The 25,907-nt window shown below is 48.2% G+C and overlaps 1 protein-coding gene across 1 annotated transcript; it reads left to right on the forward strand.

Moving 5' to 3' along the window:
- The first annotated feature begins 522 nt into the window (after positions 1 to 522).
- On the forward strand, positions 523 to 11,500 carry SLC16A4 (solute carrier family 16 member 4). Its single transcript, XM_086476599.1, has 9 exons — positions 523 to 538; positions 1,064 to 1,170; positions 2,306 to 2,438; positions 3,001 to 3,144; positions 3,618 to 3,779; positions 4,313 to 4,861; positions 6,149 to 6,360; positions 7,110 to 7,203; positions 11,346 to 11,500. Exons 1-9 carry the CDS (start codon positions 523 to 525, stop codon positions 11,498 to 11,500), a joined length of 1,572 nt encoding a protein of 523 aa, XP_086332725.1.
- Positions 11,501 to 25,907: the final 14,407 nt, after the last annotated feature.

Genomic DNA, 25,907 nt, shown 5'->3' on the forward strand with positions numbered 1-25,907 from the left:
TGGAAAACCTAAAGCTTTCCAGACTATCCCCTCCTGAATGACGCAGCTTCCCGGGCCAAGGGAGGTGCAGCAGAGGCAGGGCAGGCAGGGACAGGGTTGGCTTCGGGCCACCGTTGCCACCTACTGCTCCGTCTGGAAAGACCCAGGGCTTTGCCTGGAGCTATAACCCTCACGGATTTCCCCTCCTCTTTCCTCCCCACAGGATTTCTGCTCTGAAAGGCCTGGGTTTCCTGCTCCTGGCTGGGGAAGGGGAGGGACTCCTGGCCTTGGGGCCCCTCGAGCTGGGCTCTGCCTCCGGGGAGGAGGAGGAGGATGGGCTCCGTCCACCCAGCCCCAGCGCTTGCCGGGCTCCATGTCCCGCTTCAGGGCTCATCGGGAAGGACAGACACCATCGTCCTCACGGGGGACAAATGAAGGACCAGACTTTGGGGTGCCAAGTCAGGAAGGGGGGATTTAATCTCTGGAGCAGACGAAGAGACGATTCCTCTTTGCAGTCGCCGGTTTCAGGGAGGATTTTCCGGCATGCAGCAGCAAGGCGGTAAGGAAAAGTTTCAGGTTCAGCAGCCCCAACGGCTCTAGGGTCCAGCTGCTCCCTCGGGCAGGATCCTGCCACTGCCAGAGGCGTGGGAAGGGCGAGAGGATGGAAGGGAGACAAGCAGAGAAGGATGGGGTAGGGAGAGCTCACAGTTGGACACAGATAGATGGCGACTCCCTGACTTCTGGCACAAACCAACCAAACTATCCGCTCTAAAGCGGCAGTAAGGCGTTTGTCATTTAAAATCTCGTTAGGCTTAAGTGGTTGCAATAATTTGGTGGGAAAAAGAAAGGATATTAAACTGTTTGCAGGCAGCAATAACGTGCAACTTAACATCTGTTGGCAAAAAGGCTGGTAAAAGCCTCACCCACCCTCAAAAGCTTCTGCGAGCTGCATGCAAAATACTGGTGCCTACCTCATCAACAGCCAAGGAACTATCAAAGGCAGCTGATGCCTTCACGGAACAGTTTTTGGATTGAAACAGCAATGGAAAAGGGTGTTAATGTGTCCTGAAATTCTCATTTCCAGGGGGAAGGAAGGAGGAAGAGCCGGAGGCTCCGGCAGCCGGGAAGAGCCGAGGCGCTGAAGCCGCAGATGGAGGGTGGGCATGGGGAGTGGTGTTCCACTTCTTCCTGGTAAGCAGAGAACGAACTCAACTAAACCCTCCCGGAGCTGGGGCAGAGAGAAAATCTCGAGACTCACTCACATGAAGCAGAGGACAGGACAGGCTGGTCCCACCGAGCTAAGGGCAAAAATCAGCCACGCTTTGCTACAGCGAGTGCCACCCCGTTTCACCGGGGGCTGAGCAGAGACACACGCCTTCCCCTGAGAAACGCCACCCGAAAACATCTCAGTGATGTAAAGGCGGGTGCCCAACCTGCAGCCCAGGGCCAAAAGGCAGCTTGCAACGATACGACGACTTTTCCCTACTCAGACACATCCCCGCTGGAGTTTCAAACCCCAAAGGGGCGTCTTGTACCTTCGGCAAGGGTGAGGATCCCATCTCAGGGCAGCGGAGGGTTGGAGGTGAGGTGGGTCCCCAGGGACAGCAGGAGCAGCACGGGGTGCAGGCAGCACACACACGCTCTGTTACTCAGTCCCGGGAGGAGCAGGCATCTCACCACCACTTAAAGGCATTAATTCTCCACGCCACAAAGCTTTAACACCACACACCATCAGCGATGAAGGCAGCGCCATCCCCCAGCTAGGAAAGCACGGGAGAGCTTTCCCCGCTTCCACTCCATCCAAAGTAACTCGCTGCCAATCATTAACCACCCGCTACCAGGGGGGAGAGCGGGAGTGAAAATTAAGGACACAAACTGTCCTTTGCCCCCGTGGCCGGGCCAGCCTGGGAAACTGCCCCGGCTAACGTCCATCCCCGCTCCGCTCAGCACCTCGTCAACTCCTGGTGATCTTCAATAGCGCCGAGAGCCACACAAGATTATTTTTTTAGCATTAAAAAATAACTTGAAGAGCAAAAAACCCCTACGTGAGTCAGGCTCTAGTGTTATTTTGTTCCATTTCTTTCAAAAAGCCAGGTTGCACATAAGTTGGGGCTTTTTTCCGGGTCTGTTCAGATGAAACTGCAGCGTGGCCACCCCAAGTCCACCCTGCTGATAGTCCCCCATCACACACACACCACCAGTTAACGCACCCCAGTTTGTTTCTCCCACAACTCAACAAATTATCCACACAAGCAAAACAGAAGGAAAAGCTTTTCCCTCCCGCCTGACCCCTGAGGCATCTCACCTCCGTCTGCTTCCAATTCAGGTCAACGTACTCGTGATAGGGATGCTCAAGACCTTTGGGATTTTCTTCGTGGCTTTCCAAGAGGAGGTGGGGGGCTCCTCCGAGCAAGTCAGCTGGATCGGCTCCATCATGTCCTCCCTGCGCTTCTTAGGAGGTGAGGCGGCATCTGTAAGGGCTGGGGCAGCGCTTCAACCTCCAGCCCGTTAGCTCTGGTGTGGGGGGCACCGAGGACGCTCTGCGGATCCGATTTCCACCCCAGCCTGCTGCAAGCGGGACACGGCTGGTACCCACGTGTGTCGCAGCAGGAGCTTGGTCCAAGGATGGGGACACTGGGTGTCGGGATGCCTCGCTGGAGCGGGTTTACTGTCTACATTCGGAGCAAAGCCTCACCCCAACACCAATATTACTGCCTCCGAGCAAGCTGCTGAGTAATTCACGGCTGCTGAGCACGGGGTGCGTTAGGAAGCAGGCTCAGGACATCTTCTCTCCTTCCCCTGCCCCATTCCCTGAGCTCCCAGGGTACAAGGCAAGGTCTCCTTGGCCGCTCTCCTGAATATTAACCTACCCCAAATTTCTTGTCCCTCCCTCCCTCCCAAGGTGGCACACGGACCACTTCCCGGCACACCAGATGCAGTGACCCCAACACAAGCCCCCAAGCCCTTCAAAGCAGCATTTGGCATCTTCAGCCCAAGATTTCTCCCTCCTTTCCCTTCCAGCCCCGCTCGTGGCCGTGGTCTGCAGGAGGCTGGGCGAGCGGCCGACCTCCATCATCGGGGCCGGCTTGGTCGGAGGGGGCTGCCTGCTCAGCACGCAGGCCACCGGCGTCCCCTTCCTCTGCGTCTCCATGGGACTTCTCCTGGGTGAGCAGCCTGCGACTCGCAGTCGGGCAGAGATTTTCCTGGGCACGCTGAGTAAAAGCAGCTCCTTTAGTGCTAAACCAGACAGCTCCTTTAGTAGTAAGGTACCCTTCCTGTGAGATGTTGGGTGAAACCCCGAAGCTTCACGCTCAGGAGCATAAAATACCAGTTTCAACACAATATTCCCAAGTAACCCTGCTTTTTTTCCCACACCCAACACAAGTCCTGGCCTTTTGAAATCCCTCACCACAAGTGCACAGCCTCAAACCCCCAGATACTAACCACCACGGGTGACACCTTGCTCCCCACTGGCTGCAACAGCAAAAGCCCCCGCGCTTTCAGCCCAGGAACCCTGCAGAGCAGCTCCACTACGGGGACAACGAGCTTGGGATGGCATGACTTTGAATCCCTAAAGCTCACGATACGAAGCAGTCGCTTTTGGGGCCTGAGCACCTTATTTCTTCCCCTTCTGGCAGGTATGGGGTTCGCCTGCCTTTACCAGGCGGCCGCGGTGATGACGGCCAAGCGCTGCAGGACACGGCTGGCTTTCTCCAACGCCATCGCCCGCTCCGGGATGGGGCTGACATTCCTAATAGCGCCGTTCACTCAACTTCTCATCGATTTTTATGGCTGGCAAGGTGAGCGCATCTCCCGTTTATTCAAATTCATCAGCATGAAGGGGGCGTCGGAGGACACCTGGGCAGCATAAGAGGCTTTCTTTAAAAATTAAAATTGGATGTGCCGAGGAACATCTCTGTCTCTTCTAGGATAGTTTGGGAACGTCTTGTTAATGATTAAACACTTAATCAGTCATGACAGTTAAGTCAGAGTCAAAACAGAGATCTCAGAAACCAAAACCAAAACCGAAACCCCCTACTATTACTACGCTGTTTCAGGCCATCTTGAAGGTCCATCACGTGTAATGGACTTCTAAGGAGGGAAAACAAAACAAACTCCCAGATCCAAGAAGTAGCTCTGGATTTGTTGCCTGCCTCACAGCAAAGGGGACTTCCAGCTAGAAAAGCAGGAATAAAAGCTCCTGTAAGATGCCTCCTCCTTATGGCAGAGCTTTCTCCATGTTCAAAGCAAACTAGACCCTGTTTTATAAAGAACATTTCCTACTGCTCCTCCCTTCCCGCACCACAAAACAGCATCTTCTGCCTTCCCTCAGGTACTCTCCTGATTTTTGGAGGCATCATGTTAAACCTCGTGCCTTCCAGCATGCTGCTGCGACCCGCCAGCACCCAGCCGCCTCAAGGCTCCTCCGCTAAAAGTCAAGACCGCGGGTCTTTCATGGCAAAGGAGGATTCAGGGACCCTCGATGGATGCTTAGATGAAACCACGTGCAGGGAAGCGCAGCTTCGCAGTGCACGGGACCTTCCCACCACAGAGGGACTCCTCATGTCCCATGGCAGAGATGTCTCTGCTCCAGCAAACACATCTGCTCTGGAAAGGCTCGAGAAACCCGCCACGGACAGCTGCTCACCAGAAATCACCCCCGAGGCCAAGAGAAGCTACAAATCCCTTCCACAGACCCAAAAAGAAAATTCACAGCCTCTCCTCGACTTCTCCCCACTGAAGGATCCTGTCTTCTGCATCTTCACGTGGTCTTTTTTGTTCAGCCACTTGGCCTACTTCGTGCCCATCTTCCACCTGGTAGCAAGAGCCCGGACGCTGGGCATAAGCAGCATGGATGCCTCTTACCTCATCGCAGTGGCTGGTAGGCAAAAGAAGCTTTTCAAACCATTTATAATTACAATGATACCACGAGAGGAAAGAAAAGCAACCCAAATCTTGCCAAAAAATAGTCCCAAATATGTCCTAGAATAAATCTTCATGGAAGAGGTTTAGCTCACAGCCCTTACCCCCCTTCTGTATATATAGTGTCGCCTTCTGTACATGTACAAAGTCGCTCTCACATGGTGGGTGGTTCTCTCAGCCTAAGCTAGATGATCCCCCCCTCCTCGCTGCACCAAACACACACAAGTTTCCAATTACATAGGTGCTATCTGTCCTCCTGAAGCCTTCCCACCGTGGTCCCTGCTTTGCTTAAACCCACAAGCCACAGAAATCCAGAGTCGCCCAGCATTCAAAGAGCTCCAGTTTGACCCAGGCAGAGAGAGAAAAATTCAGTTACTGGGGTGGGGAAAAAAAAAAACCAACATTAACTTGGATCTAGCCGTTTGGATTTGGCACATTCACCTCCAAAGGGGGAAAAACCAACCCACAAGCCCCCCAAAACCACGCCTGGTTATAAGCAGAGATGAACGCAAAAGTCGCACTGGGTTAAGAAAGTGGCTCCAACCTCAGTCATCATAAAATATTTTATTGTACAAAAATAAATTTCACTTCTACACTGCTGTCTAATATTTAGAAATGATGTATGCTGTCAAGGCATCTAGAAGGAGAGCGCAGCAATTAACCTGACATTTTGAATTAAGAGTAGGAGGGACAGTGGACAGTGAGATATGAGCTGACAGCGAGCACTCCTCTGATCTTGAGTTCATAAAAAAGTATCGAGAAATGTAAAAGCCAAGTATCAAAAGTTTGCTGAGCCTTTAAAAAAATGCTGGGCTTCTGTCCTTCTTTGCTTCTTTATAAAAATTAAAATCTCATAGGCATATTTCTTCTTAATATTCTGCTTCTTATCTTGAAAAAAGAGATCAAACAGCAAGCTTATCCTTCCTATTTTTACTGAAGGGCATTTCAGAGTTTTCTGCTGAGTGCACAGCCCTTAATTGAATTTTTACAGGCCACTTTGGTGCACCCACAGGCACTTGGCAATAGCAAGCACCAAGGTAAAGAACAAAAAAACCCATGAATTTTACAACAGCCTAAAAATGCCTTCCTGTAACTTCCCGACATTTCAGCCCTTTGTGGTCACGTTCTTGCAGCGAGTGGCCGGTGGAACTGAGAGGCTTTTCAGAGCAGTGCAGTGCAAAATAGCAAAAAAAAAATTAAAAAACCAGTCTTCTTTGAGGCTCCAGTGAACTCCTCTTCCCCCCAGGCATCACGGAGACGCTCAGCCAGCTGCTCTCGGGCTGGGTCGCCGACCAGAACTGGACCAAGAAGTATCACTACCACGTGGCTTACCTTGTCCTCGGCGGCATCACCAACCTGCTCTGCCCTCTGGCCACCACCTTCCCGTTGCTCATGACCTACGCGGTGGCCTTCGCCATCTTCTGCGGTGGGTTCATGGCTCTGGTCCTCCCCGTGCTGGTGAGTAGGATATTTCATTAAAAAAGATAAAAATAAAAATAATGTCGTACGCGGCATTTCCAACAGCATTCCAAAATGATCCGAAACCCCTTTCCTAAAGCTGAATTACCCAGCTGCAGACCTGCATGAGAGGGCTCTCCCCTCCAGCCTTCCCAGTCCGAGCCACTGGAGAGCCCCAGATCTCCTCTCCAACCCACTTACTGGTATCCACAGCCCAGATGCAACAGAAGAACTGGGAGTTTAGGGCAGATTTTTAATGACCTCGCTCTGCTAATTGCCTTTCTTTCTCAAGGACACTGCTCCCGCTCATAGGAATTGGGACGAATCCACTCATTTCCCAATCCTAAGACAGAGGGTTGGCATCTCTGCTCCCAGTCCCAGAATTATCTATAACACACCCAGACCAGTTTACAGCAGGATAGGGAGCCATCTTTCTCATTTGGCATTTGGAATTCAGAGTTTAAAACACCTTCATCAAAGTCGTAGCGGCATTACTAGTTTTGGGAGAGGCGCAAGCAGCTGGAACGCAGAAAAGCATCTCCCATCCCAGTAATTTCCATGCTGGCCTTAAGGAGGCGAGCGGATTCCAGGCTGGAGCAGACCTACAGGTGCAAAGTCCTTTCGAAACCGCAGCTGAAGAGGAAACTCCCCAGAGAAAAAAGAAAAAAAAAAAAAGTAGTAAACCACCTCTCGTGCTTGCGCATTCACGTGAACTCAATCAATAATTATCCATTTGGTTTTACAAACAGGTAGATCTAGTGGGTGTGCAAAAACTCCACAGCTACTTGGGGTTTGCTGCCTTCTTCGCCGGGCTAGCAGCCGTCGGCGGACCTCCTCTAGCAGGTAACTCTTACGGTACATACACCACAAACCCACCGCAGACATCCAGGGATAAAACATCCTGCCGGTTCACTCGCCTACCCGTACGCAGCCAAGGATGTTTGTTCTGTCCCAATGAGGCAAAAAAAAATTAACACACCCCCCCCCCCCGTATTTCAGAAATTTCTCTTTATACACAGGCAGTATTTGGCTCGTGAACCTGCAAAACCCAGATAGCAGTTTGGAAAATAGCTGCGGGGAAAAAAGAAAAAAGGAAGCTAAACCCTCACACATTTTAACCCTGACCACAGCAGAAGAGTAACGACGGCAAAACGATGGATTTTAGCCCCAACAGAGCATTATAACACTGAACTTGGGACAGCGGGTCTGGAGGGGAGGCAAGGAGAGGAAGGTAAAGCAAGGACAGGCAGAGCAGCAGTCCCACCAAGCAGAGGCACTGAAACATAAGAAGTCTCAGTAATCTCTTGTTTTGAAGAAGATTACGTGGCTCAGCCACAACAGCTCCTGGGCCCGAAGATAAGGAGGATGAAAAGCCCTTCCTCTTCTCCCTCTGCCAGAAAACTGAGGCGGTTTTGAGTATCTGGCAGATTTCAAGAGCTTAGAAGCGAGCCTCTGGTCTCTGCTTACGAGCGAGGGACTTGTTCTCCTCCAAACATCTTGGCCAGGACAAAGCTTTTCCTCTCCCTGATGACCCTGTAGCCATCCCAACCAGCTGGGAACAGGATCTGAGCTCTTCCTTGGGCCTCACGGGGCGAACGACACTGGAAAAAGCTGCAAGGTCAAATATCAGTGTGAACGATGTCCTGTCACGCACCCAGCTAACGCATCCTCAACCAAACCTGGCAACTTGTTCTTCATTTATCGCTTCCTGCCCTCTGCTCTCAGCTGCCCCGTGTCCTCAGAGGCCCTTTGCTCGGAGCTCACAAGGATCCTGCAAATACCAGCTCCGTGCAAAGTTTTAGCGACGCTGCTGTACCGCAAACGTGAGAAAAATTGATCCCCCTGATCGATACCTCTAGGTGGGGAAAACTTTGGATATGGATGCAATTTTGAGCAACTAAAGGGTTTCCTTGGCCGTGTGCTGCACGCTGTCAGGGTGATACACAGCCTATATCGGGCAAGATCTCTTCTGCTGATACAAGATGTACGTCCCCCAGCAAGCAATCCCTGTGCAACCATCGCAGTAAATTCCCCGACACATTAACATACAGGATGAAAAGAGCTAAATAACTTGGCTCTCCCTTATCCATGCATCATCCATGCTAAGGTAGCAGTTATACTTCCATCCGCTTCCAATGTATTTTCGTTAATTGGAAGCCTTTTGCTTACTGCCAAGTGCTAACCTCTCACCGGGGGAAGGCTTCTCGATTTTGTAAAGCAAGCAGGTTTCCTGCAAAAAGCTTTCCACAGAAATCAGTCTTCTTAATACTGGTGGGATAAATAAAGGTCCAATAAAGCCAGGAAGCAAAACTCTTGCTGATCTGCCTCACTGTAGGCAGAGCAAGAGGGGAAACAATTTGGAGTTCAGGATCTAGGTTTGTGACCCAAGATAAATTCTGCAATTTTCTCTTCCAATACAGCTCTATTGAGCGTGAAAACTGAGTATGGCCAGAAGCTACTGATTAACTCCAAGTGTCCAAAAGCATCTGCTCCTTGCAGAGCACTGACCAGAATTTAAATGCTATGTGAAAGACTGGGGGTTTGTGCATCTGACTGCTGCTGACCTCCCTAAAAAACCTTGCCTTTAGAATTACTATTCTATAAAACATTTATGCAGTGAAACCCTTGGCATAATGAGAACCGCACCGGTTAAAAACGCTTGGTTTGCACACCACAACGAGGCCTAATCGCAACGCAACGAAAAGGTGACTTGCCTGCAAATCTGTTTAACTAAAAGCCCTTCAATCCAGAGGCAGCCGGCCCGATCGAAAGCCCAGGGTGAAAAGTTTCAAGGCTCCTTCATAGCTCCTCATCCGCCAGCGCTGCTGGATGCTTCTGCCACGCTGAAAGAAAAAACAAAAGCAAACTAGAACAGACGCTATTTTGGCAAGCCAAGAAGAGAAGAGTACCTTTTATTTCCACGAGCAGCACAAATCAGTACCTCAAACAGCAAAAGAGAGAAAACAAACCATGTAATCCAAAATGACAAAACAGATTCCAGCATCCAGCGCACGAACAGCAGCCCCAGCAAGCTTGGGTGGTGAAAGGGCAGAGGACGGAGTCGTTGAAAGCTGTGCTGGCACGTGCGTTAAGATGCTCTCATCTAAATTCTACCCGCATCTCCACTAGGTAGTGCTACTTGGGGCATCGGCAATAACCGAACCTTCTGACTCCAGACCAGCAGCACAATTTAAACAGCCTGACCACAGCCTCTAGAATGAGTACGTGCCGTGGGTGTTAAGTCTGGACCACTCCGATGCCAGGGATTTATCGGCATCGCTTACAAAACTGCTGCTTTGCTGAAGTTTGCACACCGTTAGCTTCCAATTCAGCTTTCTGCAACAGGAATTATTTTCATTTTTTTGGATGGTGGGCAGGGGCACAGACACTGTAGGTGCTTTAAAAGGCTGAGGTGTGAAGTGGTGGAAGGTGATCGCTGCGCTGCTGGTGAAGAGGCAATGCCCGTCTTCCGTGCAAAAAAAAAACCCCAGAAGAATTAAAAAGTATCCTCAAGGATATTTAAAAAAATAATTTAAATAAATCAGAGCTCCACAACTGGAGCACTCTATCCTGTACATCTTAAATCACGACGTTAGCATCCCTTCTCCTGCCCAAATCCCACAGACTTTCAAACACCATAAACAGATCCCACCTCGGCGGATAAACCACTCCACAAAAACAGCAGGGTCACGGGAGAGCCACCCACGTCACCAAGCCCAGTGCCACGGGATCCTCCTTTCCGACAGCGAGCTCAATCTTCCGCCTGCGCCGTGGCTCACACGATATCCCTGAGAAAAAAAAAACCCAGAGCTGAAACTCCCCCGAGAAAGGCACGAGCCAACAGAAACTGAAGCCAGGGTAGAGCAAAGCAGCCCGCAGCCTTTCCCCACGTTCATAAAACCCTCCTGCGGCCCTGTAAACCTACAGCAAGGAAAACGGTAGTACCTCTGGTTTGTCACACTTCCCCAAATTTTTACCGGCACCGTTTCCTTCCCCACTCAGAACCGCGGCACTCGCAGGTAACGGCGGCGGCAACGCCCCCGCGAGACTGAGACCCAGATTGCCAGGGACTATGTTAATCCCCTTCCTCACTAGAGCTGGTTTTAAGAATCCCAGGTTTAGGCCAGATCTGCCATTTGTGTACATCATGCAAGTCCACCGGTGTCACCGGAGGAACCGCATTTTACACCAGCAGCAGATCTGGCTCAGTTGCTAACCCACCTTGGCCATCCAACCGCCCCGTGCCAGATTTAGGACTATATGAAGGTTTTTATTACGTGCAGCAGCAACTCCCATCACTTTGTATGTTTTCGATTCAAACAGAGGAATTATCCACCTTTAAAATGATTGTCTAGACAGGAGGTGAGATGCCATAACGAAGCAAAACACTTTGAGGTCACTTTAAAAGGCGACCTGCTCCCTCGCAGATTCCTGAGTCTTAATGGAATTTCGGTTTTCCTTTTAAGTGCTCACAAAGCTACTTTTAAGCAAGTTCACGTCAAGCTCCTGGCCTGGGATCTCTCATATTAGACAGGTTGTATTAAATTGGGTCTGCTCACAAGAAGGCAAGGCTGGAGAGTCTGGAGTTTGCAGCCCAGATGTTGCAAACATCAACACGTGCAAGTCATCTCATTAGTCCAATGGGATCTTCCATCTGCTGCAGCAGCTACTTTTGTCCCACATATTTAGACAGGAAAAAAAGCCAGGGATTAAATTCAATCAAGTTAAAATCCATGTCCACTACAAGGGTCAGGAGAAGTTAGCTCTGGGCAGAGTGACCTACAAGTATACCAGTGGCAATATTCCCAAGCGTCCATGTAAATGCTGCACAGCAGCAGGCACTTGAAGAGTTAAGATAATTTAAAGAAAATATCTGAGGAATTCTCAAATGAGAACACGCATCCTTTGCTTCCCGCCCACCTCCCAAAATGATTTTTTCAGTGAGAAAAATCCAACAGCTTTAATAATAATCTTTTCTCCTGCAGGGTGGCTGTATGACTACACCCAGACATATGTCTGCTCTTTCCTCTTTGCTGGAGCCTGTGCTCTCATCTCACCTATTTCCTTCTTCTTTGAGCCTTCGGCCCAGAAATGGAAGCTAAAAAAAGCCAACCTGAACAACGGCCCCAGGCTTGGCTGAAGCGATTCTGCAGTGGAGATTGGAAAGGTCTTTGATTGCACCCACGATCAGAAAGCGATCACCGGCACAGACCTTCTGGACCGGGAAATATAAACAGCAGCAAAAATGAAACTAGGAATTTTTAGATGACAGATTCACAGTTTGTATATCTAGATATTTCTCCTGCGTGTGTGATTAAAACCATCTGAGAAATACATAGTGTAAAGCATTATTTGATGGGAAAAAATAAGGCCCACGGCCCAGATGGACACGGGCTTCACTTTGACGTGTCTCCCGCGCCGTGTCCGTCTGTATCTCAGATTTAACCACCCCCCCCCCCCCCGTGTTCAGGCTGATAGCTCGTATCAGAGCCACCCCTCCAGCTCTCCCAGCCAGGGCAGAGCAAAGCTGACTCACCTCTTGGGACAAGGCAGCCAAGGACCTCAAAAGTGCCAAAGCGCAGCAGGAGATTTTAGCTTATTCTATTCAGACACAAATAATTAGCCCGAGGGAGGGATGCAAGGACAGAGATGGTACAGAGGGATCAGGATTAAACCTCCACGAGGACACGGAGAACAGCCGTTCCACAAAAACCTCTTTTTCCATCGAGAAGGATGTTGCACCGTGGCTGCTCGTTCCCCCCCAGCACGGTGTTAATTTGTCGCAGCACAGAGGACCTGGAAGCAAAACCAATTCTAATTAAAGCCAGTACCACACTACAGCAAACTTAAAGCTCATCCCCATCTCGCAGGCTCCTCTCCCCTTCTCCCCACCCTCCCAACCATCCAGCGGCTCCCTGGGATTCAATGAACAGGCAGCTGCTGGAGCCAGGCAGCGATGCTGAGCCTATATTCAACCAGCATCCTACAGATTTAATTTGGATTGGAAGATGTAACAAAGCTGCTTTGACTTTCTGGCAGCGAGGCTGCAATTTTTTTGCATTATCACCAGACATCTGAAACTATGACACGGAACTGGGATATCACAAGGACTTTACACACAACCATCCCAGCCACTGGCACTATTCCTTAGGATTTCCCCCCCCCCCCCTTTTTTTTTAACATTAAACCAACAAGAGAGTTATTTCCCCCACAGAAATGCTCCTTTAAACTGTCAAATGGGTTATTTCAAGCATGAAATTAAGCAGTCTATATTTAATAAGACGCCACAGGACACTACAGCTGTATTAAGAAGCGAAAACATTGCCGCAGGCAAGGAAGTGTCCTCACAGATAACGGGCCAAATTCAGCAGTTCCACAACTACACAATGCCAAAGAAACTAGGCAAAAAAATTTAGCCTTGAACTTGCAGTAGTTGGGGAGTATCAGCGTTACAACGCGGTTCATTTTTCAGATGCCAATTCCCGGCTTCTCCCAACTCCTGCAGGAACCCGCAGGCAGCAAGCGCTTCAGAAATCATCCTTTTACACCTCAACCACTGCATCAAGCACAGCACGTGGCTCAGTTGTGCTGGGTAATACCTGTATCCACGAGAGGATCTCTAGTGGGTCATTTTCTGAGCAGCCAGGGTTTAAGGATAAGATGACTATTTAAGAAGCGTTTAAAGCACTGGGAGTTTAAGAGGGGGTAGCGTGTAATTTGGCTCAAGCCAGTCCTGCACTAAGCCTTTGGCTGAGACCTTCTCTAGCAGGGATGAAGCTTTCATTTGCAAATTTGAGTTTTCACGTCTGGAAACATTACAGTTCATCACTCCCCTCCTCAACAAATTAAAGACTACCAGCAGCACTGGTTTGCTGCTGTAACAGGAATTATTACGAACACTTGGCTTCAGGGTTTCCAATCTAAAATCTTAAAAAACCCACCTTATTCTGCATCTCTCTAGCACGTATTTGAGCTCAGCAATGCTTTTCGCTATTAACAATGTGAGACCCAGCAACCAAAGCAACGTGGGGATGAAGAAGAACCAACACACCACATCCTCGCCCTGCTGCTCTCGCTGCACATGATTTAGAGCACCTATCCCTGCGCTCTCAGCTCATCCTCTCCCTGCTCTGCTCAGCACCATCCTCCTTTCAACACAAGCCCTGCTACATTTTTACCTCTTTTGCCACCAAGAAACAACTTGCAGTGGGATGTGGTGTCCACACCTCCCATCCCATCTGCTCCAACAAATGGGCTCCCTTCAAAACCTCCATGTTTTTACAGAGGAGAGTCCTCCTCTGTCCCCCCCAGACTAACACATGCCACCAGTTCCTTACCCTTACTTAGAAAAATGGGCCTCCCAAGTGCTTGTCCCCCCGCCTTCCTTCTGCAAAGGAGCAAATAGCTCATGAGCTCCCATTTCCCACAGCATCTTACACCACAGATGTAAGGCTGTAAAGGCACCGCCAGCCTTTTTTCGCCCCCAAAATAACTCTGAACACACAAAATACTTTTCTCTAGCCCCAATTACCCCTTATCTATCAAAAAAGGTTGAGGAAACTAGTCCCCGTAATTAGAAACTCCTCCCAGCTGCCCTGCACAGTCCTACCAGGCTGGGAGGTGGGAGAAGAGTCTTCAAGCCTTTGTCTTTGCAACCGAGCAGGCTCAAGATCACGCCCAGTGGTCAGATACGAGTCTCTCCTCTCACACCTTTTGCTGAGAAGGCAAGCACAGAACAGATGTTTTAGTTCTTCTCACAGCTCTGAAAACTAAAAGCATTTATTTACTTGCAAAATACACACAACACATGCATTAGAGAAACAAAGAGCAACGACGACGGGAACATCTGCCCGGAGGAAGATTTTTCCATCCCATTGAAGTCATCTTGCAAATAACTTCATAAAGCCAGTTTTGCATAGTACAGAGCATCACATGCTGTTTGGGTAAATGCAAAAGCAGCGTTTGCCGGGACACAAACGAGTTTACAGGCTGTAATCTCTTAGGTTGACTAGAAAATCCCCTTCGTGCCTGCTCTCTTACTCAACCGCAGAATACAGCGTAGAGAAAATGAGCAGAAATGGCTTAATATGATCTTCAGCATGAAAAATGCTTTGCTTAAGTGCAGTGTCCTCCCAGTCCTCCCTCCTGGTCCTGGAAAGCAGCAGCCCAACAGCAGAGGACTGGATTCCCTCATGCTTTCCAACCCACGTGTACCTCTCAAACATCATCTCTGCAATTCGTATTGGAAAGAAATTGCTAATGACGTCCCAGAGAGCTTTCCAAGAAAAGAATTTACTTGCAATAAATAAAAAAAAAACACTTGTAAAACTAATGACAACCTCAGCACTCTGTCTTGAGCCACTCAGCCTAACATTTTCCTGCCGCAAGCTCATCTTTTGCACGTGCGATGCCTGGGGTAACATGCTACGGCAGGCTGCGTGGCACTTGTCTCTCAACGAGAAATCAGATTTGGAAGCATTTTAACAAGGATTCGTTGTTTAAAAACCTTCTAAAATTCATACCAGGAAGATGGTGCAGAGGAACCGAATGCTAAAGATCTCCCCAAAAGACACAGTGACATGCAGGCTGCCGGAGCTCGCCGGTGAACCATCCGAGTGACAAAATGCTTTTAGACAAAGCCCGAGGAACCAGCCTCCAATTCTCACCACATCCCAAAAGAAACCTGGTGCAACACCCCCAAATGCCTTCGAAATAAACCCCTACTTTCTTTAGATAAAGTTTCCCGAGTACCGACTGACAGGGGACTGCGAGCCCGATTCCTGATTAATTTTAGCATGGCAAGAGTAAGAAACGGAGAAGAAAACATGGGAATGGGCTTCTCCGACAAGACATCGCAGCACACGCTGCTGCAGTTAAGGATTAGTTACTCTCCTGGGTTTGTTTCGTCCAAACATCTTTGCTGCAAGGGCAAACCCTTCCTGGGAGCTACAGGGTGTTGGGAAATGCTTTTCTGTCATTACCCAGTGACTTATTCCCAGGTATAATCCCGCAAGGCAGCTCTGGGAGCTCCAGCCCAGAAGGGAGCGAGCAGTAACACAAGAGCACTAAGACTTTGCTGCCACCTCAGCCCTGCCCAGAAGAGCCTGGTCACCCTCCATCATCACCCGTGGGGACCCGCTTCCAGCGCCCGTTGTCAGGTATTTCGGCAGGACTGACTTATGGGGTGGGCACCTGCTGGATCTTAATCCCCGTGATCCCTGATTTTACATAAGCCAAGATAAAAAGCTGCTACGACTCAGCTCAGGTCTATCAAAGCTACGGAAGTCGGTGCAATCGGAGAGCACATCGAGAAGCGATGCGAGTCCTTAACTCACCCTGGAATTATATTGTATTATTATTTTACACAGGCCTCCGAGGGCCCTGGCTATCAGCTGAAGGTCTCCCTTCCTTCTTCTGTACTTGAGGAAACCTGCTCTGGGTCACTGAAAGTCAGGGTAGAGGCTTTAAAACTTGGATTTCGCCGTTCCTCAGTACACAAAATGAACCTGCCTCTCCACGCTCTCCATGGTCAGCCTCTCTCCTCGATAAAAAAAAAAAAATGAATCGACTAAAAACCAAGGCTGGGACTTTCCCGCCGCCTCTCTCGGATCCCGATGACAGATAAACCCAGGCACCAAATACAGAGAAAGCTGATCCTGACCTTTATCACATAATAAGCGACGATCTTTATCACGCAATAAAATCCCTTCCAAGGGCTGGGCTGGAATTGTTTCGGCCTTTCCTCCAACGTGCAGGAGCTCTGGGTGAGCTCAGAGAGCCAGCCAGGACTCACGCAGCCGCTCGGAGGTCTGAGACCAGGGTGAGGGGCAAGAAGTTCTGGGTTTAACCCATCACCTGGGACCTCACATTTCTCAGCACCTCAGCTGCTTTACAAAACCACTGCACGACTTCTCGCCTGCGGTGATACGGTGAGAACCACCAGCTTTGCAGGACAGTCACTAACCACGGGGCGGAGGGGGGGGGGGGAAATCTACATAATTTGGATTTTAAAGGAGAACAAAGAGCTTTTTCACAGCTGCGTGGGTTTTGGGTGGCAGTACACAACACACCCCAAACGAGGTGCTGCAGCTACCAACACTCCTGAGGTTTCTGCTTTTACATTAAGCCACAGGAAGAAAATAAAAAGCAATTTAAAATAGCTGGGTAAGGATCTGACAACACGGCCTTCCAGCCACAGGAAACAAGGCTGTTCTTCCTTCGCCCGCTTGTTTGGCAGATACCGTGTGTGGTTTCGGCTGTTTACTTGCCCTTACACACGCTGATAACAGGAACACTTGGTTTTGTTTTGGTTTTTTTTTTTTCTTTTTGGTGCTCATTTCCCTCCCTGCCTGGAACATGTCCCACAGCCACGTTTGCAACACAGAACGTTATTAGGCTGAAACTCAGCAAAGCCTGAATTTAAAAGTTGCACTTCCAGGGAGATGAAAGCCTCCACAGGAGGTGGGGAGTTGTTAGTTGGTTTATTGGCTTTTTTTAAAAATAAAAAAAAAAAAACAAAACAACCCAAACTTTAAAGGTAGCGTAACGATTTTCATTGAAGTCGATGGGAATTTATCAGCTAATCTAATGAAAAAAAAATTAAAACAGATGTTGGAAAACCCAGAAGTTTTTGCTTTAGCTAAGAGATCCTCACGGCAAAGCTTTTGAGCCTCCGGTAACCACAAAGGAGACGGGGGGTCTTGCTCACAGCCATGGGCAATTTCAAAGTAATTCATGGGTCAAAGTCTCCATTTCCAAAGGGATACAGACTTTGCCTCCTAAGTCACCACCGAGCTTTGCAAAACTTTCCCCTACAGATACTTCTCACATGGGCAAGGACCGCACTCTGGCTGGGGAGAGGCAAAGGGTGTCTTTACAACACCCCAGGGACCAACACAACGCCAACAAATTGATTGCCAACACCTCAAGCCCTCGGTCAAGCAGGGCTAGGGGGCTACAGCCAAGCCAGCCAAGGGCGGTCACAGGGATGGGGTATCCAGGATATCTGACAGCCAGGAACGTGTCTATGCTGACACGCCTTGGTGCACGAGAAGAAAGCTGGGCTGGCAGACGTGAAACACCGAGTCTTGCAGTCGTCCACCCAAGAGGAGCAGCACGAGGACATCCCCATCCCCGCCGTGCCCTCCTCGCAAGCCTCAAGGACAGCCGCTCGGGTGGTTCAGGAGGTCAACCTGCACTGAACCTCTGCCCCGGCTGGCAACGGCGCGGGGTTCAGAGCTGGAGCACCCAAGGCTGTTCCTGCCGACGCGGCAGGCAACGACCAAAAGCAAACCCTCGGCCAAACGGGCTGCAAACACCACCACGGTCCACACGACAACTCCCCTTGAAGGGCAACAAGAGCTTAAGAACCACCTTCGTGAGACCTCGTTGGCTTCCCTTAACTCGAAATCCACCTACACCCTACGTGTGTCCTCATGCATACCTAAAATGTCCAGTTCTACAGGCTTGAAATGCAGCACTTGCATATGAAAGGAGACACAGACCGAAGGATCTAAGCGCTCGCTTGCTACAAACGGCAGAAATTACAAGGAAAACTGCCAGTTCAGGGCAGGACACAGGATTAAACTGTACCTGTTGCTAAAAGTCAGCCTGACCTATCACTGGATCTGGGGACAGGAAATTCTGAAGATAGCTAAAAATCTACAGACCAATCTTCAGATCCGATTGCAGAACTAGGTATGAAGGTCAAGGCAGGGAGATAAGCAGATGAAATATCCGTTACCCACAATTAACCTACGGCTCATCCGCTCATCTGAGGAAGCCAACCACACGCACACACACCCCCATCCCAGCCCTGGGCCAACGCACACGAGCTCAAACCCAAAAGCCCAGGCACAGGAGCTGGGCTGGGAGGCGGCAACTCGTTAACCCACAGCACCACCATCCCCTTTGACAGCATCCATACCTCCATTTTTCAACCACATTTAATTAACACATCCCGGGAGCAGGATACAAAGGATTGACAGAAGGGGCGACCTTTGCGCCACCTCGTACACATTCTCTGCTCCTGCTACAGGCACCTCAACTCCACCAGCACACGAACAAACAGGATAAACACCAACAGGCTCTCGTTAATCGGCCCCGAGTAACCCATCACACCGAGCGCAGCTGACCGAGTCCTTCAGCAGCTTACTCTGCCTTAAGAGTTTACTTCACCCGGTTCTCAAGCCAGCTGTAATTAAGCTCAGGCACACAGCTACTAGACAATAACCAAAGGAGACACAATAGAAATCACAAAGCTGTCGGCCCAAGATACTTTCCACTTCTCTCCCTGGCCTTTCTGCAGATGCCTTGCCCGATCGACTCGCACCAAAACCCAGAACACATGGTGAGAGCATCCCCTCAAAGAGCATTTGCCATTTCGTAGTAAACCAGCAGCATGAGGCGAACATAAGCTTGTTATTAGCGAACAGCAAAATCTGGGCCATCTGATGTTTTAAACTTACTTATTAAGCTGCGGCTGGTAAAAGCACAATTCTAAAAAAAGTGTGAATTCAATAACCGGTTCCCCATCTAATCCACTCGCATCGCTTTCTGCTGCAGTGCTGTTAATTAAATGGCTCTCTTTATAAATCCACTTTCCCCAGAAGTCTCATTAGCCAAATTAATATGATGCACATAGAGCACTTAACCCTTCAAAAAGACTAGTTTTAACAAAAGCCTGGCTTTACCTGGCAGCTGAAGCATCCCAATTCAGAAGGCAGAGACGACCCAGCACACAAAAAACAACTCGCCATTACAAAGCGACCATAAGGGAATCATCCCACACCACATCCCACGATACCTCCAAGTCTCCGGAATAAATACATAACATAAAGGAGATCTGAGTCAGGGGCAGACCTCGGCCCCCTTTGCCATAACACAACAAGTCAAAGCATACCCCAAAAGTGGGAGAGCACCCAACCCCTGAAACACCGGCCGGTCACCGAGCAGCTAGCCAGCCTGTCAGAAACCCCTGTGTTTGGGTTACGCTAACAGATCACTCAGCTCCTCTTGGCATCAACCACCCAGGAGAGTCAAGGAGGTTGAAACACGCCTCCCGTTACTGCTCCCGGCCCCAAACCTTTCGTACAACACTTTGAGTTACACCAGTTTCAGAGGTCATATCTCAACAGAACATGAAATACATTGCAAAAATACAAATTTGAACTACAAACACCAACTTTGAGAAGAAAAGGCATCTCACGAGTCTCCCCTCCCCACCTCCCTCCCCTCGTTACCAGCAACGTCTACAATTGCTCCCATTTACAATCGACAGCTTAATTTCAATGCTTACACCAGCATCTCATAAACACATAGCTAGCTTCGCCTAAGCATCGGCTTGGCTTTCCATACCAACATACACACATAATAAATAGTATTCTGGGTTAAGGCAGGGTTAATTCAAGCAGTTCATCAAAACAAGCTCTCCAAGCTGAAAACCCGTAGTTTTACCCACGGGGCACCTTGCCCCAGGTAGGCAGAGCAACCTCACGCTCCGTAACAGGAGCCCCCAAACACAGAAGCTTCATCACAGTTTGCTCCCTCGCTCCCATCCCGAGCGGATGTTGACCAAAGCAAACACGTTAGTCAAAGTTAGTAGACTGGAGAACCAAGAAACAAAAGGCGAACAACAAAACCATCTTCTTTTACATTTACAATTCAGTTCAACCTCTTAAACCCCCTTACCTGGATTAGGGATTTACACAGCTCTTTGCCCCGGGAACAGGCACCTCGCGGAGCACAACCACGGCATCCTGTTGTTGAAAGGCACCTGCAGCCTAGCAATGATCCTGCAGGGCTGCAGGACAGCACTAGGTTCGTTATCCACGGGAGGTTAAAGTATGTCAAGGCAATCAGATCAGGGCAAGCTTGCACTTCGAGGTGTCTTCATCTGCATGTCACATTAATTCTAACAGACCGGCAAGCATAACACGAGAGGTTTCTGAAGCCAACGATGCAGCAGTGTTAGCTTCCTCTTGATGTCTGCGGTTGTCAAACGGGCCCCGAAGTCTCCTGCAGCCAACATGGAGTTGTACTCCTGCACTGGAACGGCCTTCCACAGCTCAGGAGCCCCCAATACAGGAGAACGCAGCAACTACAGCACACCACATTTTCAGGCCGCCTCCATTTTTTTTTTTTTTTCCTCTCACCATCTGTACTACACCGTGAGGCGACTGCAAGCAAACATGCAGCCGTACCTGGGGCGCGATCAGGGTGCATGCACATCCGAGGCGTGTGGAACCATTGGCTTCAAAACCGGTCAAAATAAGGCACTGAGACACCAACGCAAAGGTTTTAAAATTACCGACTCTAGCTCTCAGGAACTCTTCATCCATTCAGCACTAAACCCATCACTGCACAACTGCTGAAAAGCCCCTGGAGATGGAGGAGCGCCTCGCGTGTGTCAGGAAAGGCTTTATTAACAGCATTTAAACACTTCTAAGGACTCATTTCTCTTTTTCTTTTGGCAATTTGGTGCAAAGGTTTACGTGCAAGATTCAAAGCAATTTCAAACTTTTTTCTTCAAAATTAAAAAAAAAAATAATCAAAACTAAAGCCAAACATGTTGGGTGAACAAAACAAATCAGAAACTTAAAATTCAGGAACTCCAGCTCTTCAAACCAGCGAAGCCCCAGACTTGTACACCGTTCTGAGACGCAGGGTGGTGCTCCCCTGCTTCTTGCATGCCAGCATCAGCACCGCTTCCTCGTCAAGGTGAGGAGTAAAGCAGCAAGTGACCCCCTTTTTCACCGCAAAGGGGGTGCCACAGCCAGACAATCAACTAGATTTCTTCAGATTTGGTACAACAGGCTGGTCAACGCGAAAAGTGTCGGTTCTCCCTGCTTCTTGCTCAAGACCCGCAACTATCAGATCAAACATTGAGCAGCAGCAGCAAGTAACCCCTCCGCCGCAAACAAAGGGGTCAAACGTTTGTCGTCAATTCACTTCCAGGCAGAAAAACCATTTTCCTCAAAAGAAACAATTTATTTAGAATGAAACAAAATCAGCTCAACTGTGAGCGCATGTTTGAGTGACAGCTACTTTTAAGCTGTGTGAGCCATAAAAAGGGTATTCCTTTACTTTTCCAGCAATCTTGTGTACACAGCACAAAGCAAAGAGGTCATTTTTTTTTTTTTCCACTTAAAACACGGGCATTGGCATCACAATAGCAGATACACAACTTTTTTTTTTTTTTTAAAGCTGCCATTTTAGTAAAATGCACAAATACTAAACAGATAAGCTTTCTTCCATCAAGAGGCCCATGGAAATTCCACATAAGCCACAGCTTCTCTTCCCAAAGGTCCATTAGAGCTTGGTATCCCATGCGGTTGTCTTCTGCAGTCCACCAGCTTTGCTTGCAGGAGGAAAGAAAATGTTATTTCAATACAAATGTATACAACAGGTTGGTTTTTTTTCCCCTCCCTACATTATACAGATGAACATAAAGAGCTACAAGGCCTTTCTGAATATTCTACTTGGACTTCAAAAAGCACCAATACCACCCACGGGCACAAAACCTTGAAATGAAGTCACCTTTTATGTATAGATGCATAACAAGTAGTGCAGGGCTTCTTTTTGGACCAAGGTTAAACTAGGCTTACAGTACTGATGATTATTCAACTTGCAGTAACAGTTAATGGGACACATCAAAATCATTAAACATGAGAAAAACCAACCGAATTAGCGAGAATTTGGTTGACTTTCCTCAAGTATTTCCTGAAGGCAACTTATCAACAAAAATAGGAAATGTAGTGTTACACGTTTCTCTTTTGTTCTCGTTTTGCTGCGTAATTCTAACAGCAGACAACTCCAATATTAAAGAAACGGTCAAATCAAAGACACACCTAATATAATTTAAAATTACTATTCAAGTAATACTTCTCATTCACCATTTTCACACGATCAAAACTGCATGAAGTTGAATATTCAACTAACCATTTTCTGAACCATACGGTCTGCTTTAAGCCTACTACAAAAATCACCTCATCATTCAGTTTATAACTCATTGGAATATCTGTCCTTCGGTGCTCTCTGCAGAAAGGAATAAAGGGGGAGACAAAGGGGAAAGAACCCCAAAAGCTCTATAGTCACGTGGCAAGAATTTCTTCCACTCTTGTTTCTGTTCAACAGGCGCACAGCAGACTCCCCAGGAGCGCTGCCCTCAACACTGCTTTTCTTAAAGCCAGGAACTACGACCTTCCAAGCCATTTTTTCCCTGAGTCCTCAGAGTTTTTGAACCTGTCTTCCCAATTTCGAGTCACTCCTCCTCCCCATTAACACTTAAGGCCTTTCACCTCAGTTACCATCATCCAGCTGGTTCCCCGACCAACACAAGCCATCTCAAACTGCTCTGCCCTCCGCAGGGGGCCGAGCAAGATGCCACCAAACCATTTCAATCCTTTAACACCTTTGTAAAGAGGAAAAAAAAAAAAGAAAAAAAAAAAAAAGAAGAGAGAGGGTAAGGCTTGTCTGCCTGGCACATAATGCCCTTCTCTCTCTGCAACGCTTACAAGGTATTTGTAACCCAGGAGCCTGAAACCTCTGGAGTTGAGGGTAACCTCAGTGTTCACGCCGCAGTCCCAGTGACCAGCAGACCGTACGCTAGACAGGAGCAAACAAAGCCACTGGCCAGCAGCCAAGGAAGTTGCGTAAAGTTTCCAATTAAAAAAAAAAAAAACCAAAAACCACCAAACAACTAAAATCTTAAACAAAAGTATGAGTCATTTGAGGTTCTTTCCCCAAAGCATAAAGCACAACTATGAAATGATTCAGGAAAAGGACATCCTTTTTCCACGCTAATTGAACGAACTCATGAAATACAGGAACATCAGCTGCACATAACGTGAGAAGAAATACTGAGCTCTCGCTAGAGCCAACCACCCCGAGAGAGCTGAAGTCTGCTACATCTGCTTTGCCCTGTACAGAAGTGGTATGACACACGGACTCGTGTTCAGCCCTGGCCAAGCCCATTTTCAGTGGACAGTTACTCCAACGGGGCACACTTCCGAGCCTCAGAGAAAAGCACAGCCGACCGACCTGTACCAGCCTCGATGGCAGCACGGGAACTTCAGTGCCGGCAAAAGAAACATTGCCAGTCAACCATGTTTTGACATTAAGAACCCTCAGAGGGTGTTAAAATCCTTGCTTACAAAACAGAGCAGCAACCACAAATAAACCAGATTTAAAGAAGCAGGTACTCCATTAAATAAGGAACCAGAAAACCTGGAGTCAACTACAGCCTCGCCTGTTCCTTATTACCCTCCAGCACAGCACAGGTTTGACTCATAAAAGCCCGTGGCAGGTCTAACCACCGCTATTTTACAAGGGGAAAAAAAATAAAAATATGGAAGTGCACCCAGGATGCTCTTTCCAAAAGGGTTCCCACACCGACTTGCCTGTGACAAGCTACGTTGACCCCAAGTTTTATGGGTTTTAAAAACAGGTGCCTACTGCGTATCAGCGTAACAAACACCGTTCTCGGCAAGTTTAAGTGTTGAACACAAACGACGTTAGTGCTTCTTTTTTTGGGGGGTGGGGGAGTTTTGGGCAGATTTGAATTCCCAGCGGTTCAAGTTTCTTTCCTTTTCAACTCTGCGCTTGCAAGCGACTCAGGTCAGATGCAACGAGACAACTCGCTCTAGACGCAAGCAGCGCGTCGAGCGAGGTAGCGGCGGTGCTGGTTACCTGCTGACACACAACAGACACCCGCTAGAATTAAAACAGACATTCTTTGCAGTAAGTGGTAAATACGCTGTATCTTCTAGAACACAGTTATTTGCGTTATCGGTGTCATTTCGAAAAATTCTCGTTGTTAATAGTAAGATGAACAGCTGAATTCTGCCATCTATTACATTCACGCTGAAGGACAAAAACCCAGAAATCCTGGATTTTCCCCTCAAACATTTAAGAGCATTAAATGAGGCTTGTACATTTCTACTTAGAAAGAAAAGTAGCTCTAAAAACAAAATCCATTTTCAAGATATGCTGCCACATTCAAGTTCTCAGTTCACCGCAATGCTCGGGATACAACGTCTACTCATTCCAGCCAGATAAAGGAAATCAAATCCCACTTAAACCAAAGCACTCTCTGATGAGTGGCTCAGTAAAGCGGCATGACAGAACTTCGTATGTTTGTGACAGCGAATCTCAAGCAAGCACAGTCACACCTCAGAACTGTTGTGCCCGTAAAATACATTCAAGACGTTTCCTCCTTCATGTACTATTCCGCATTTGGAACTCGAGTTTTGCGTCATGCAAGTTGAAACAGAAATCAACTTGTCCCCGTATCAATCGCCCAGGAATGTATCGGAGGATCGATGAGTGAAGCAGCATCGCTTTCACGCTGCCCAAGTCTCTGAAAACGCGGCTAAGTGCAAGACTACATTCTGGGTTTAAGTGCAAGATCACAATTTTGGAGCCTGTAAAGAGATACAGGCAGATTCACACATCAGTTTGGAAACTAGCTGCAACATCCTTTCGGTTGTTAAACAAACCAACAGGGATTTAGATCCCTTCTTCCCTCCTAAATGCCTGTATTAGCAAGGTGGCCAAGACAGCTGGAGGAAAGTGCCCAGTGAGTGGGGAAAAAAAGGTAAGAGAAAATGAACTAAGTTCTTTGAAGAAAAAAACAAAAAAAAGCCAACTGTTTCCTCCTAGAATCACAGGAACAAGAGCTCAAACCTCAGCACCGTGGAGTACTTTTAATACTTCTCCAAGATGCTTAAAACCACTTTACTCCAGATGCCTCTAAAATGATAAACCTCATGTAATGCCCACTGTACTGTACCTGAAAAGTCCCTAGCAGACAGCAGTTTCTTGCTATTAACAAAGAGGTAAAAACGTTAATGAGAACTTTCATGTAATTAAATTATCACAGAATTAAAACCATCTCTGGAGAGAAGCACACTTGCTCAGAGTTTGCACTGTGGAACGAGACCCCACTGTACCTGCAACTCTTTGAAAAAAGGCAGTAAAAACCAAAAAACCACAATATAACTGAAGTTATTCTTAAAGCACCTCCTTGTTTCTTGCATACCAGAGTAAGCACAAGACATTCATGGTTTGTAACAAAGTCTTCAGCTATTGACCAAACATTGTCACTGCTACAAACCCAAAGTGCACATATGGGATACAACAGAACTCAGAGAAATAGGAGAAATACACCTGTTAAAAAAGCATACTTTCAGTGCATGCATTTGGAGGGGCTGGATGAAATTCTCAAACACCCAATAAAGGAATCAAATGTTCTGCAGTGTACCCGAGAGCAGGTGCTGGTCACCTGAAAGACATCAACCTTGAGCCAGGCAACTCAAAGGGAAACCATTCAGGCTCCTGAGGAAAGGGATCACGCGTGCCAAAGGGCCGCTGGCCTGAGGCCATCACACCATTTCAAGGACTCAAAATAAAAAAATGAGTTGACACCAGTCCGCTAGTAAACGTGTGGTTTTCCATTTCAACTACTGAATGCTTTAAATCTGGTCTTTTAGGTTTGTAACTCTATCGAGGATGAGCTATTGAACTTGCTTTAAAATACATGAAATGAA

Source organism: Leptosomus discolor, chromosome 21 (assembly GCF_034619465.1).
Source record: "Leptosomus discolor isolate bLepDis1 chromosome 21, bLepDis1.hap2, whole genome shotgun sequence".
Lineage (NCBI taxonomy): Eukaryota > Metazoa > Chordata > Aves > Leptosomiformes > Leptosomidae > Leptosomus > Leptosomus discolor.